This window comes from Anabas testudineus, chromosome 14 (assembly GCF_900324465.2).
Source record: "Anabas testudineus chromosome 14, fAnaTes1.2, whole genome shotgun sequence".
NCBI lineage: Eukaryota > Metazoa > Chordata > Actinopteri > Anabantiformes > Anabantidae > Anabas > Anabas testudineus.
This window is the reverse complement of record NC_046623.1, coordinates 4,328,501-4,342,504: the sequence shown is the minus strand read 5'-3', so window position 1 is coordinate 4,342,504 and position 14,004 is coordinate 4,328,501. Positions and strand designations below refer to the sequence as shown.

General features: G+C 43.1%; 1 protein-coding gene across 1 annotated transcript in view; it reads right to left on the bottom strand.

The window, feature by feature from the left end:
• The window catches only part of atp2a3 (ATPase sarcoplasmic/endoplasmic reticulum Ca2+ transporting 3), a 41,769-nt gene extending 27,765 nt beyond the window's left edge, over positions 1 to 14,004 (bottom strand). Inside the window, exons 1-3 of the mRNA XM_026370418.1 lie at positions 13,610 to 14,004; positions 2,042 to 2,059; positions 1,604 to 1,686 (exon numbers count right to left, since the gene is read on the bottom strand). Of these exons, the coding sequence (XP_026226203.1) occupies positions 1,604 to 1,686; positions 2,042 to 2,059; positions 13,610 to 13,727 (219 nt within the window). The 5' untranslated portion in view covers positions 13,728 to 14,004. The remainder of the gene's footprint in view (positions 1 to 1,603; positions 1,687 to 2,041; positions 2,060 to 13,609) is intronic.

Sequence of the window (14,004 nt, the reverse complement as noted above, 5' to 3'; positions counted from 1 at the left end):
AAGTGCGGCTCAGGTTCAGTGATGGGATTTTAAAGCTTTATCACCAATATAAAGCTCTCTCTTACAGCCTCTATGCGCTGCTCTTTTCACACCTCTCATGCCAACCGATGGCCCATTATATTTCTCTGTCTGCAGAGTTTTGGAACTTCATCAACGGTGCCCAGCAAAATGGAAAACCCCGTCACATCAAATTGGTCATCATCATCATAAGGTCAGCTATTGAAAAACAGCAGGAAAACAAAGGAGGTCTGAAAGCTAATTCAACAGTCACTTCAGTTTTTACGTCCTTTCCTGTATTCTCCTGAACTCCCCAGCATTAACTCAACTTGATAAACTGTACTGATGCGGAAAAACAAATAAAACACCAGCTCTCATTCTTCCTTAAACTCAAAGGGAGGAAGTGCACTGATTGTTTCAAGCGACTAGTGTGGCCTTTTCTGTGGCTCTGCTCTGTTAAGCTGCACCGAGTTGACTGACATGTGCATGTTGCTTCAAAATGAAAATATATAATATTGGAAATTAAACTTCCCACTTTTGCTTGAAATGTGTTGTCAACATATATTATAAAGTAGTCTATTTGGTTTGATCATTATATATGATCATGGAGTCATGCAAAGGATACAGGAGGCTAATAATCTTAATTTGAATATTTTCCAAATAACAACCAAATGACTACTCCGCTCCCACTCACGAAGCTCCAGCCACTCCCTGATTCTGCTGTGAAAAAGCAGCAAGCAAGGAGAAGTGTTAAAAGTTCATAGAATAAGTTTATGTAACTAGAAGTGGTGTGATTAAACAACTGCAGTGTAATGTATTTTTAATTTTAAGTCAGATCGAGTTACAATGAACTGGGCTTTTTGTTACTGAAACTCCTCCAGGCAACGATGACACCGAAACGCATTAGGGTCTTTGCAGCAGTGGAACACGGGGTTGCGTTCCACTATAAACAATCTTTTCAAAATAAGGAAACCCTTATTTACATGGGGAAAAGTGAGCCTGCACTCCGCAGTCCCGCAGTTACAGCCCACGCCTGCTCTCCAAGCGTCTCACCAACACGGGGAACAGTTAGAGGAGATATATTGTGTCACATACATTTTTAGAGCAATTTTCCTATTTTCAGAAATAGAAACAGCAATTCCATCCCAAGACACCGAGGACATGCTGTAATAGATGGAAAAAAGTGATTATGCAGTCAGGATTCCCCCACTCCACCCCTCGTCAACCTTCACCACCCTCTGACTGCAACCAGGGGTCACAGTTAGAGGCGTTGCGGCAGAGGGAGTTTTGATTAATAGTTTTGTTTCCAGTTCAGGCTGAAGTGCGCTGCCTGTTCCCCTCACTGAAACCATATGAGCACTGGATGGAAACGCCTGTAATACACAAGTTTCCACATGAAAAGGGACCACAAACTAGGCTGAGCAGCGTTCTAACAGGGGAATAAAGCTGCCGTAAGCTAATAGAGCAGTCTATTAGGTGGCAATTTCCTGGCCGGCGTCCAATGTGGCTCTTGAATCCCATAAGGGTACATGTGAGAATCAGGATTGAGAACAAATACATTGAACGCCACTGGCATTTTAGCTGACATTAGCTGGGTTATACTTACAAATGAGACACAGGCAGCTAACAGCAGGATCCTGACCAGGAGGTCTTCAAACTGCTCCACCACCAGTTCCCACAGGGACTTGCCTGAAATACGCATAATACACAAATACATCACACACCTTAATGCATCACTCTTGATTTCAAGTTTCCAGTGTAGAGGGCTTAAAGTGTGTCCGTATACTTAATGTTGGAAAGGATCTGCATGATTTACTGTATTGTGACTAGGTTTTTACTATCAAAGAGCAGCTGTAAGGCAAGGCAATCCCTGTATTTACAGGAGAGCAGTGGTGTGTGTTCATGGGTGGAAAAGCTGCCGCAGTGTACACTCCCTAAGTTTACCCCTCAGTGTACAGAAAAGAAAAAGATCCTGGCTCAAGACACTTAATCAGGTAGTAAAAAGGGAGGAGGATCGCAGCTCTCTGGAAAAATCAATATTTACCTTCTTCAGCTGGGAGCTCTGTGGATGTCACACCACGGCGGTTGTAAGGGAATCAAATTGGTCGAGTCGGAGAGAGCGGGGAGAGGGCGGGAGCGGGGGATTGGAAAAGAAAGACAAAGAGCAGTTAATACATTTGATAAATTCAGTCTGACTTTGAGATGCACAGGCACATAAGAATTACTCTGCAGAATGGTTCAGCGTGGTTCTGATGATTAAATGCTGCACAGTAACACTTGTTTTTTCGAGTTGCGGATCATTGTCAGCAGTTGTATTAATAACTACCAATCCAACTCCAGGATGTTCTACTGAGAAAAATAATCCTCCAGTGTCAACTCAGTTGCATAATGACTGTCAGAAAACATTGTATTGTAATAACAAACAGCTTTATAAAACCAAACAAGGCCACTGATACCAACTTGACTGTTCATTTTCCGCTCTTGTAAAGGCTAACTGATGGTCTGCCTGCGTGCAGATGGTTTCAAATCACCAGTGAGACTGGACTTTGATGAAGTGGGTCATCCTGTGAAATGAAAATTTAAACTGCCTCAGGTTTGTCAATAGAACAAAATATATCTTTCAAACACAAATTCTGTTTTTTACATGCGCAGCCCCTAGATCCTGCTAATTTTATTATAACTCAATCATCAATCGTTTCATCATTAGGTTGTTCAATTCAGTAGTGACCTGTCTACTTTATATCCTCCTTCTACAGGCAAATATTCTACTTTTAAGTCCACTACATTAATTTTATAGCTTACTACACTGTAATATTTAGAATCAACAACTGAATGATGATGTATCATCACAGCTTATGATAAGCAGAAAATAAAAAATATTGATCTCGGAAATTTCCAAGATACTTGGCAGCCCCATTGTTAGCTGCAACACTGAAGTGATGTGCACACAGCATATATATGACTCTAAATAAAACATACTGCACTTTGCATTTGGTACTTAGAGCATAGGGCAATAATCCAGACAATATTGTCTCGACTGGGCCCAGCAGAGTGGATCGAACATGAGTTCCATGATAACACTAGCTTATGTTTCATATTGTAGCTTTAAGTAAGGGTCTGAGTGGTTTATCTAAAGAACTTTATCTAGAAGAAATACGAATCTGATTCCAAACTGGCTGTGCTGCTAAAGGTTTTTATCACATGGTTGATACACCAGATTTGTACTCAACACTATATTCATACAGATCAAAAGGATTATAATAGGAAAAAGCTAATGAATCAGCAAATACTCTGAAAATTGAGTTGTAAGTCATTTATATTCCAACAAAAACTTCTCAAACGTGACATTGTTTTTCAATGTTTGTCTATCAGTAGAGATATATTGAATTTATCTTGTTTGGACCGTTAACGAATGTCAATTAATTTAGTGTTTATTCAAAAATTATAAAAGATGAAGAAATTATGAAAATAATCAGCGTTTGGAATCCTATCTGAAACGGCTTTCAGAATAAAGGTCACCTTTGTTAGCCAGCCCAGGCAACACTTTTCCTTAATCAGGACTGTGGTGATGTCATTGACATTCATGCTGCAGCCTCAGACTGCTTGTGTTTATTTCCCAGTCCCAGCGGTCAGTGCACAGGCTGCTTCCTGGACTAACTCCCTTCATTTTAGCATCAGTATGTGGGTAAGCTCCCACGAAAACAAAGCCAAGAATAAAATCGTGTTGCTCTCTCACATGATCGTGTTGAAAGCTCCTTTTTTTGCATTTAGAGACAAGCTGAGCTGAGTTTGAACCACACTGATTAGCAGAACGCAAACACCCACCACACACATGAGTCACTGGTGTGAGTAGAAAACACATCAGTCATCTTCTAAAAACATTCCTATTGACAAGTCCCGTTGATCAGTGTCACCACAATGCAACAGCGGTGTGCTTAGTCACTGCATTTGTCCGGTCCTCATCACGTCCATCACAACGGTAGGATCGAACAGGGCCAGTGTAACCAACAGCATCCATCCAGTGGATAAGAGATGATATCATAACGTGATGAGAGCTTATTATCTGTTCAATTTGTCTGACTGACACATGAGGAAATATTCTCAGCTACAGAAAATGTCCCTACAATGTATTATTATTCTTTAAGGAATGAACAGTTTAATATTATTATAAAAACGACCGGGAAAAGCAGCTATATTTAGAAGGCAGTGGGCTGTAACCCGAAATGACAGCATTCTCCTTCGAGCAGTGGAAACCTCGTGTTTCTCTGCGTGTTTTCACCAGACCACGCTACACGAGGAGCAAACGTGACCCTGAGGAGAGTGGGATTGGAAAGACGTGTGCCCACAGTCTCCTAAAACTCCTCCAAAAACAACGACAACAAAAAAAGACTTGGCCACTGGAAGAACGAGAAATCATCTGATTTTATACTGACTTTGTTGGTCCAAGGGAAAAATGTGATACTGTTAGAAAACACCCATCCTGGGAACTGACCCCCAAGCAAAGGTTCTGTCTCTCTGATTGCTCCTTGAATGACAATCGCTGGCCTTGTGCAATAACAGCTGAGGAGTCCGTGTGAGTTCATCTGCTGTGTGAAGGATTTGCAGGTTGGACACAGCTAGACTCACAGTGGACTTTTGGCTGAACTCTGCCAGCAGCAGCAGAAATGTGGAGAAGTGGGTTCTGCTGTCTGCATAAGCCTGTTCCCCCCATTACTGAGCCTCCCTGGTTGTATAATGTTTTTATGGCAGACACGCTGGCTGCAAGTTGAGGGCCGGAGACAAAGACACACAGACTGAAAGGATGAGGCAAACCGAAGGGGAAAAGAGAGAGACGGGAGGGAGGGAAAGAGCTGGAGGTGTTGAATGGGGTTCCCCGGATTCCCTCAGCCAAGGATTCCCTCCCAGTCATCTGGGCTGTGTCGAGCCCGAGGCTTGCCCAGGCGCATTCCTGAATACTGACTTCACCTCCCTCTCCCGCTCCCTCTCTCCATGTCCCCACAGCACCTACCCACCTCCACCCTCCTCCCTCCAGGCCCAGACAATGAATAAAAGAGCTTGTTTACACACAGCAGAAAAGCGAGCAGTGCCGAGCAGAGGGGAGACACTTCCTGGAGACAGTTGCCAACAACAGTGGGGAGCTGGTTTCTATGTCAAGACTGTCAGGAAGCAAAGCAGGAAACTGGTCATGTATCTATCTGCACTGCAAGCCATGTGCAGATAAAGGAGTGCTCACTGCACGATCCTCTTCTCTTTCTAGTCTGGCAAATTACAGCTCGGATTATTAGGACCCCCGCCGAACATCACATCTGAGTGTGGTTAAGCAGCATTAACAAGCGAGAGTTCAGTCTGTCTTGTGTAAACTACAAACACGAGAACGTTTTCAGCAGTTACCATAGCAACTTGGCTCACGAAACGTTCCTTGAAAACGAGTGTTTCACGAGGTAATGTGCCAGGGTCTGTCAAAATTTACCAAGAATAGCTGTTATGCAATCAGCGGGGCCTTGATACGGCATGCTCTGACTGCAGGCATCAAAAAGCCCACACGTTCTGATGATGTGAACAAGCTCATTTCTGGCTTCTGCAGGCTGCTAATACACAGTGAGCATGAGTAGCAGCATGCAGACAAGCAGACGCAACTCCAAATAAACAACCCGCATCCAGCTATGAGGCATACTGTAAGAAGAGGGGGCACGATTCCACTCCATGCACTAACCGTGAGAAAGTGAAAAAGGCCTATAAATACCATGATGGTAACCCCTAATGACATAGTCTATTATAGCTTCCTATATCCGTTCACTCTCCTAATGTATTCTCCCACCGGAAAAGGTCTGAATGCATTAACCATATCAAATGTGAAATATAGATGTACCCCATTCTCCTCTCTAACCCTATTATCTTTGCTACACAGAGGGCATTACAAGAAAGAGACGTCCACAGTCTCCTTCATTTACCCAGATGTGGATGTAGGCCCTGCATTCTCTAAGAAAGTCCTACACAAGCATTCGAAGTGGGTGAGTTTCAGCAGCTATCTTTAAGCATCAAACTAAATTCCCTCTCTCTCTCAATAGACAGCTTGATCCCAGTGGGATTTCTTGACTAAATAAAGATTAACCCAACCTCCGAGAAGCCATCCCCATGATGAGAATGGGAGCAGAGGATGATTTGGTACCAAGTCACTAATGAGTTCTCGTCAGCATAATGATACAAAGACACGGAGCCCCGACGTGCAACTATAGTTTTGTCATTCTCAGTCCATAAGTGTTTGATACTGGGTTAAGCTGCAGTATTCATATCTGGTCACTGTACAGCCATTTTGTAGAGGTGTCTGAATGTTGAGTGAGAATTCTCATACCCAAGATAGTGCACTGAAAGTATCCCACAATGCACTGCTCCCCGATTTCAAGATAAATCTACCATTGCGTGGCTCAAACTGTTATCTGTGATATGATGCTGATTATTGAGAGTCTTGTGCACCACTTAGTGTACATTATATAGGCAGTAGAGCAAACAACATCGTTCATTCATTCACATGAGAGACTGACAGGAATGCATGCTATTTGCAAACAAATCAAAGTAAAATCTTGGCCTGACAATTGTGCTACATGGAAAGTTAATGTGTTCATCCTGATGCAAATATGAATGTGTCTCAATTTCATGGCAACAGGTTAAAAAAGCTGTTTTAAACCACAGTAGACTTTCTTGAATCAGTTCACCAACATTAGTCTCTGCTGTAACTGCTGCAGTGACATTTTCTAAACTAACATTAACCAACCTGCTGACACATCGAGACTCCCTACACTGAACTAAGGAAGAAAATAGTGGTTTCATTTCAGTGAGAGACAAATTCCATTAATGTGCACAGGAGAGGAAAAGAACAACAGTGGAGAAAAATGGGATGCATGTATAATAACATTCTTTATTGATCCCCTTGGGGAAATTGTTATTTGGACATGGACACTTGGATGCAGTGCTACTGTGGGGTGTGGGTGTCTTGTCCAAAGACACCTTGACATATAACCAGAAATTAAACCACTCTGCTAAACTAATAAACCTAAATGATCATCAACTGTCAAAACTGAACTGAAATAAATTCCCTTGTTAAGATAATGTCTGAAAGACAGCCATGTCAGAAAGGGAGAATTTGTTTCAAAGTGCAGGTTTTATATTTTATAACCAGTTAAGGCAGATACAAATTAAGATTCAGCCCAGTCGCTGCTGCAGCTGCCCATTGGCAGATTTGTTTCTGACATCATCGAGCTGTGGTCAGGGAAAAAGAGACTGACTTTCTCTTGTTGCACGGCATAGTGGTGCAACCAAGTATATTCTTAATGTTTTCACAAATAGTACAAACTACATTTAGTAAAAATACAATATAAACACAAACTGACTGGCCAACACATTTAGATCAGTCTCATAAGGAAGTCCATTTGCACACACATAGAGGATCGGGGCTGTGCTGATTACTAAAGATAAGACATCTGTGTTTATGCATTGTTGACTGTACATACATCTGGTCCCTATGCACACATACTGCTGCACATTAGATTCAGGTTTGTTTGAACATGGTGAAACACCATAAATACGTGGCAGTCTACTACTCACAATACTCTATGGTGAGCTCTACTAGCAAGTGACAGAGGAAAAGGAAAAGGGCCTGTCAACTGTGAAGGACATGCATGAGGTGATTAGCACTGTGCCAATATATCATCGGGGCTTGAAGCTTCCTCTTTAAGGTCACAGCTGTGCAAAGAACCATTTTTTGAACATCCCAACAGGCTACTGAGGATGATGGCGTCCAGCCTCCCGGTAGCCAAATGCAGAAGCTGAATGCTGTGAGAAATAGTCAGTAATCCCTCCAATGGCTGACTGAAATATCTGTGCTAACACCATGCTATTTATAGGGTTTATTCTAGGTTTAGAAACCAGAGCGGCACTTCTATCCAATCAAACGCCTGCTACAGAACAACTTTACTCATCTATGCCCTGAAGCAATGGAGGCCGATCAAACCAGTCAAAGTTTCGAAAGCTGGAAATGTTTTGTAATAGTTAAAAAAAAAATATATATATATATATATATATATATATATACATACCCAACTTAAAACTTAATTATAGTTTTTATATTCCTATGATGTTCCTAGACTATGAAGTCTGAATCATTTAACTCATTATCAGAATGAAATGTATTGGCCAAGTGTATCTACGCATACGAGGAATCTTGCTCTGGTTTTGTAGTGGCTCTTCATACTAACACACAGTAACAAGAAAGATGCACATTGACACACACAAGCATATGCAGGGCTGGACAAACATCACTCAACACTAAGGCAGAGTGTACAAGTAGGTGGGTGAGAAGCAGAGGCGGCCTTAAAAAAACATCATATACAAACTGCAGCATTTATACTGCGTGTGGAGGTGTGGAGGTGTGTTATATACAGTGTATAGTTTGTATTTTCAACTTATGAATGAAATATTGGGTTATTTCACAGGTTTATTACTATACTGATATCATTTAAAGGCACACGGACTCATTAACAGTGATGGCATCTGCATAGAAACATTTTGTTGTACAATGTTCTGTGTTCTGAGTCACTTTGGATCCTCCTTGCTGACACGGCACCGTCATGTACAGTGAGGGAAACCACTGCTGGGGGTTCATCTAGAAAGCCACAGTCCTCTTCACATTCTTGAACGTGTTCAGCTCCAGATTGTTCTGACTGCACCAGAGAGCGAGGCACTCAACCTGTATGCAGACCGTCTCAGATTAGGTGCACCCATTTGTGTAGAAGACGAAGAACAGTGGGGAGAGCACACATCCCTGTGGAGCACCTCTGCTCTGTCCATGGGCTGGATACGAGTTTTCCCAGTCTCATCTGCTGCTTCCTCTCTGTGATGTTATGATCCACTGACTTACTGAGCTGGGTGAGTTTTTCCCAGAGGGAATCAAGAATGTCCCATACAAAGACCAATGCAACAATCATCTAAAACTGTCCTGCCTTTGCAGCTGACCCCTGAACCTAAAGCTGTCACCGAGCTCCATTGTTCTCCGAAAACTAAAAGCACACCAAAGAGCAACACTGTTTCACAGGGTATCAGGCACCTTAACTGGAGCAAACCTAGGCACTGTAGTTTATTCTGAGTCAGTTCCACATACACAGTCTTACTGTTCAAATACACTGTTAGCTGAAAATAGCCCAAAAAAGCATAATTGTATACATATGTATATATGTATATATATATATATATTTTATGACCCGACCTTCAGGTGGGACCGCAGAACTTAGGGTCGACTGCCACGAACATAGGGAGGTTGGAAAGACAGGCCTGGCATATTTATGGAATTTGTTGACAATAGTGAATATTTTCAGGCTTATCTAATGAATATTTGGAAGCCCGATATCTTGAATGTTAGTCCAAAAAAGTGGAAGTAATCTCTAACTCTATTAGAAACTCCCAGCAGGTACAGTTCTTGGAAATAAATCTTTGAAGCTAAAGGCCCAATTTAACAGCACGTTAATGACGTATTTGCCCAAAAATGATCTTAACATATCACAGATTCTGTTTTTTTTTTTAAGCTGAATAAAAAGCACAGAGGTGGGTGACTTAAAAGGACTGAACACACCTGTCCCTGTAAAATGAAAAAGGTTTATCCAGGCAACAAGCATCCAATCCAAACTTTTCTACTATTTACTTTTATTTACTATTTCTAAATTGTAGCTAAAAAGCTACACAATTTCATTACATGCAGGTTATTATACTGTGCACACAGCTTATCTCTAAGTGCCTTTAGATGACCTCCTTTTCCCTTAATGGTATATCCTGAAGGCACACACATACCGCACACCATATGTTCAGTGTACACACAGCCCACTCCTTGAAATGCAAACAACACTGAGTACACTCGGTGGACAGGGCCGACAGGACAGGTACCAGAGCGTCCGGGCAGCAGACGCATTAAGAGCCCAGTGACTCAACATCATCTTCCCATAATGGAACGATGGTGACTGAAAGATGCAGAGGTGGGAGGCAAGACAAGTGACAAGCTAGAACAGGATCACAGCTCCTTTGCAGGCAGTTGAGCAGGCACACACAGAGCTCACTGGAACAGGGAAGTAAGTGAGTCAACACACCAAGGACTTCAAATGACTTTTCTGCAACTTAACTCTTGCATTCTCTGGCCACATAACGCCAACACGGTTGCCACAATTCAACTCTCAACTGGAAAAGTTTCAGAACAAGTGACAGCGAAGTGGAAGCCGCCAACCCCCCCGATTAACTAGCGTGGTGAAAAGTGGCACCACGAGTGCATCGGTGTGAAGGAGGAGGAGGAGCAGGAAACAGTCCAACGTCTCTCTCGTATTTCAAACGCAGCAGCGAGTAAGTCAGGCTGCTTTTATGTTGGGTTGCAAAACAGGAAGAGAAACAATACTCAGAGTGAGATCCCACTAAAGGAAGTTGTAATTAGTATTTGTGGCAGAATAAAGTGTGAGAAACGTGTAGTAACATTGTCTATTTTAAAGATAGCAGCAACATCTGACAGGCTCCAGATTGCATCAGTGACAGACAGCTGCATTTTTATTTTTGGAAAAACTAACTTGTGCACGAAATGAATGAATGGCAAGAATTCAAACTGTTGACTGGAGCATCTTCTTAAAAGCTGACGTCCACTGCCATCAGTCGATGTTAGGAAGATGTGTCTGACACTGCTGAAAGCTTTTTTTAATAATATTCTGGCAACATGTGTATCTAACATACACAATAACGCGATAGTGCAAAAGTATGCGCTGCTAGGTTGTTTAACCTGAATATGTTGCGCAACTGTACTCTCGTCCTACGGGGAGTGTCAAGGGGCTCTTCAGTTGTGCAAGGGAATTTAAATAGTCATTTATTTAACTTGCTTTGATTAAAAATGCTTTTTCATTCAACTATACTTTAACATCTTACAGTCTGATTGACTTGACGTTAGAATTAGTGAGATTATAAAGCATAAAATTCTGTTAGGAAGAATAGGGAATCAATAAATGTGGAATAAGCCCTTGTTCCCCTGACACTCCTTCACCTGAGTGTCAGCTCCTGTGAAAATTGGTGTCTAGGTCAGTCGCCCTGCTTAAAAAAAAGTTGATTGCTCATGGGGACAATATGCCCTTTTACTGACACTTTCTAAAAACGAACGCAGCGCGCCTTTGAAATCGGGGTTGTGAGTGCACAGAACATAATCATCGAGCACCGCAAGATGTAACAGCACAGACATTCTTTGTGCACCCACACACAGAGCGTGTGCGCGCGTGTGTGTGTGTCTGAAAGAGAGAGACAGGGAGAGAGAGAGGGACTTGTGACTTCCTCTACTACATCAAAACCAAGTATTTCACAATGAATGTAATAAATTGTCTTGTAAATGGAGGTACTTGATGTTCTCAACAATAAATTAGCGAGATTCCGGTGTGTGTGTGTGTCCGAGTTGCAAGTAATGGAGCAGTTAGTGGACCATAAATGGAAGGTGTGAATAAAAGGTCAGCTGCCTTCTTCCTGCAGCACAGGCTGCTTTGTAACAAAAGGCCATCCAGATGTGGCGGCCGAGCCGCTTTTCCAGCATCTCAGAGAAGGATCAGGAACTGTGATGCTGCTTTCTCTGTCAGAACACTTTAAAGTGCTGACATAAAACTAGTCTCAGCCGTCTTCACCTACAGTGTGGCACAGTGCTTTTCTAAAACATCACAAAAGGTATTAATCTACTGTGTAAAAAAACAAGCTCAAATGAATTATTTGACAATAATTCAAACATTTGACCCATTCTGTCCTTAACTCATTCAATTAATGGAACATCACAGGTTTCAGTCTGTCTATATGATGTAACAGGAATAAAAAAAAATACAACCAGGCCAAATAATAAACCTCTGTGTGGTTTAATCCAGTGTGTAATGAATGATGAGGGGACAGCTAGCACGCAGTTATCAGAGGTTACAGGAAACCGAAACCGGCAGTGGTTAAACTCCCCCATCCCTCCCCAGAGACCGCGGGTCACTGCCTCCTCGAGGGGACACTCGAAGATGTGGGTTGATGGTGAAATGACAGCAGGTCATGCCATTTTTATCCTGTTCACCCTCTCATTCCCAAACAGAGGACCGTGTGAGCTCGGTTACACAGTGCACATCTTTGTTTGTGGACACGTTGACTTAGGTTAATGATCCTTCTGACAATCAGACCTTGCTCACCGTTGCAGCACATGCACGTAAGCGAGCGTGAGGGGATTGTACCACCCGCAAACAGCTTTGAACGGACGCTTCCAGGAACAAAACACAGAGGCTTACACACAGTCCTTGCAGTCAAACTACAAAGTCTGTGGTTTGTGAGCTGAGGGGAAGGAGTTGCTCAGCAGTCATACGTCATTCTACAGTGACATTCACTAAAAAAGTATACAGACCAAAGCCAACTTGATGCTGTTTTGTTCCCCTTTTTTGGCATGTGGAAGAGCAGAAGGAGTGGGATAACCCGTGTGCACACAGCCCCAAAAAGGCAAAAGGGTATTCCCTCCCTCCAGCATTATCTGTAGCATGCTCACACAAGGCAGGAAGTTCACAGCTAAAAGCGAAAGAGATGTTATCTGTGGCAAGACGTTGCTTTTTTTCCATGAAGTCATCACAAGACCCTGAGCAGAGTGGCTGGCTGCAACAAAAGAGCCACTGTCTGACTGGCACAATGTGCCGCTCTACTCCGCAGCTTGGCCACACATGCAAATGACAAGCCAGGAGGGGAAAGGTGTGGTGATGTCAGGTCTGAGCTCCGCATGAAAATACTCATCAAACACAAGCCGAGTGTATTAGAAGATAAAGGCTTTCAGCGGGGCGCTCGTGTGTGTGTGAGAGCTGCTGCGTTCTCCAGAATGATATCTTCACCAGAGGACTGTCTTTTCAGTCTTTATCTTCCTAAAATCTACTTTAAATGACTTTATAGATATCCGCTTCCCCCTGGGCGACCTCGTAACTTGACCTGCAAAGTATACAGGCATGTGAAGAACAACTGTTGAAAGTGAAAACAGGTTGTTCAAGATTTTCTGTTTCATTATATCCACCACCTTATCTCCTTTCACTCCCAGTAGCCTGAGCCTTGCCCGTTCTGCACTTCCTGATCCCTGCATGACAGCAAGGGATGTCTGCCTCCACACACACACACACACACACACACACACACACACACACACACACACACACACACACACACACTGTGGATGCTGGGCTGCAGGTTTTGTTCTCTTTAGGACTAAACCTGTCTGGAGAAACTGTACCTGACACACTTTCAAATCCAACCTGACTTGTGGACCTGAATGAAACAAGTCGCAGTGGATGAATTAATCCACTAGAGTTTTTTTGTTTTTTTTTTTTCATTGATATCTTCCTCTTCCAGATGCGTGTGCGTGCGTTAACTTTCCCCAGTGCGATGTGCGCTGGCTGACTTACATACATGTGCACCAATGCATGTGCCGCATACGTTTCCACTGACTGTGCGCCAAAGGGGATTGTGGGGTTTTTTTACGCGCACGATCGGCAGCAACTACAACGACAGATGCTGAGTTTCCTGGCAAATACACTTTGTAATAAGACACAGAAGTACTCACCGTTCGCTCCATATTTCTCCACACTGACTTTGACCTGCTCCAGAGTCAGCCCAGTGTTTTCGTTCACGCCGAAGTTGTCTAAAACTTCAGTCGCCGATTTAGTGTGCGCATTTTCCATCTTGGACGACTGGGCTTAAATGATCAGACAGAAATGCATGTAGTTGAGTAACATCTATTGTGGTAATCGGATGGTGCGCGGCGCGGGGGGTGGTGGTGGTGGTGGTGGTGGTGAAACAGCAGTAGCTTCCACCGATGGACGGCTGAGGTTCGGTCGGTTCGTTCTGTCACCTGCTCCCCCCGACGAGAAAACCTCCGGATCCTCGGTACAGTCGCTGTCGTCGCTCTGCTGATCGACTGCCGCTGTTACTTCATCTCCATCTGAAGGTGTGCTGTGT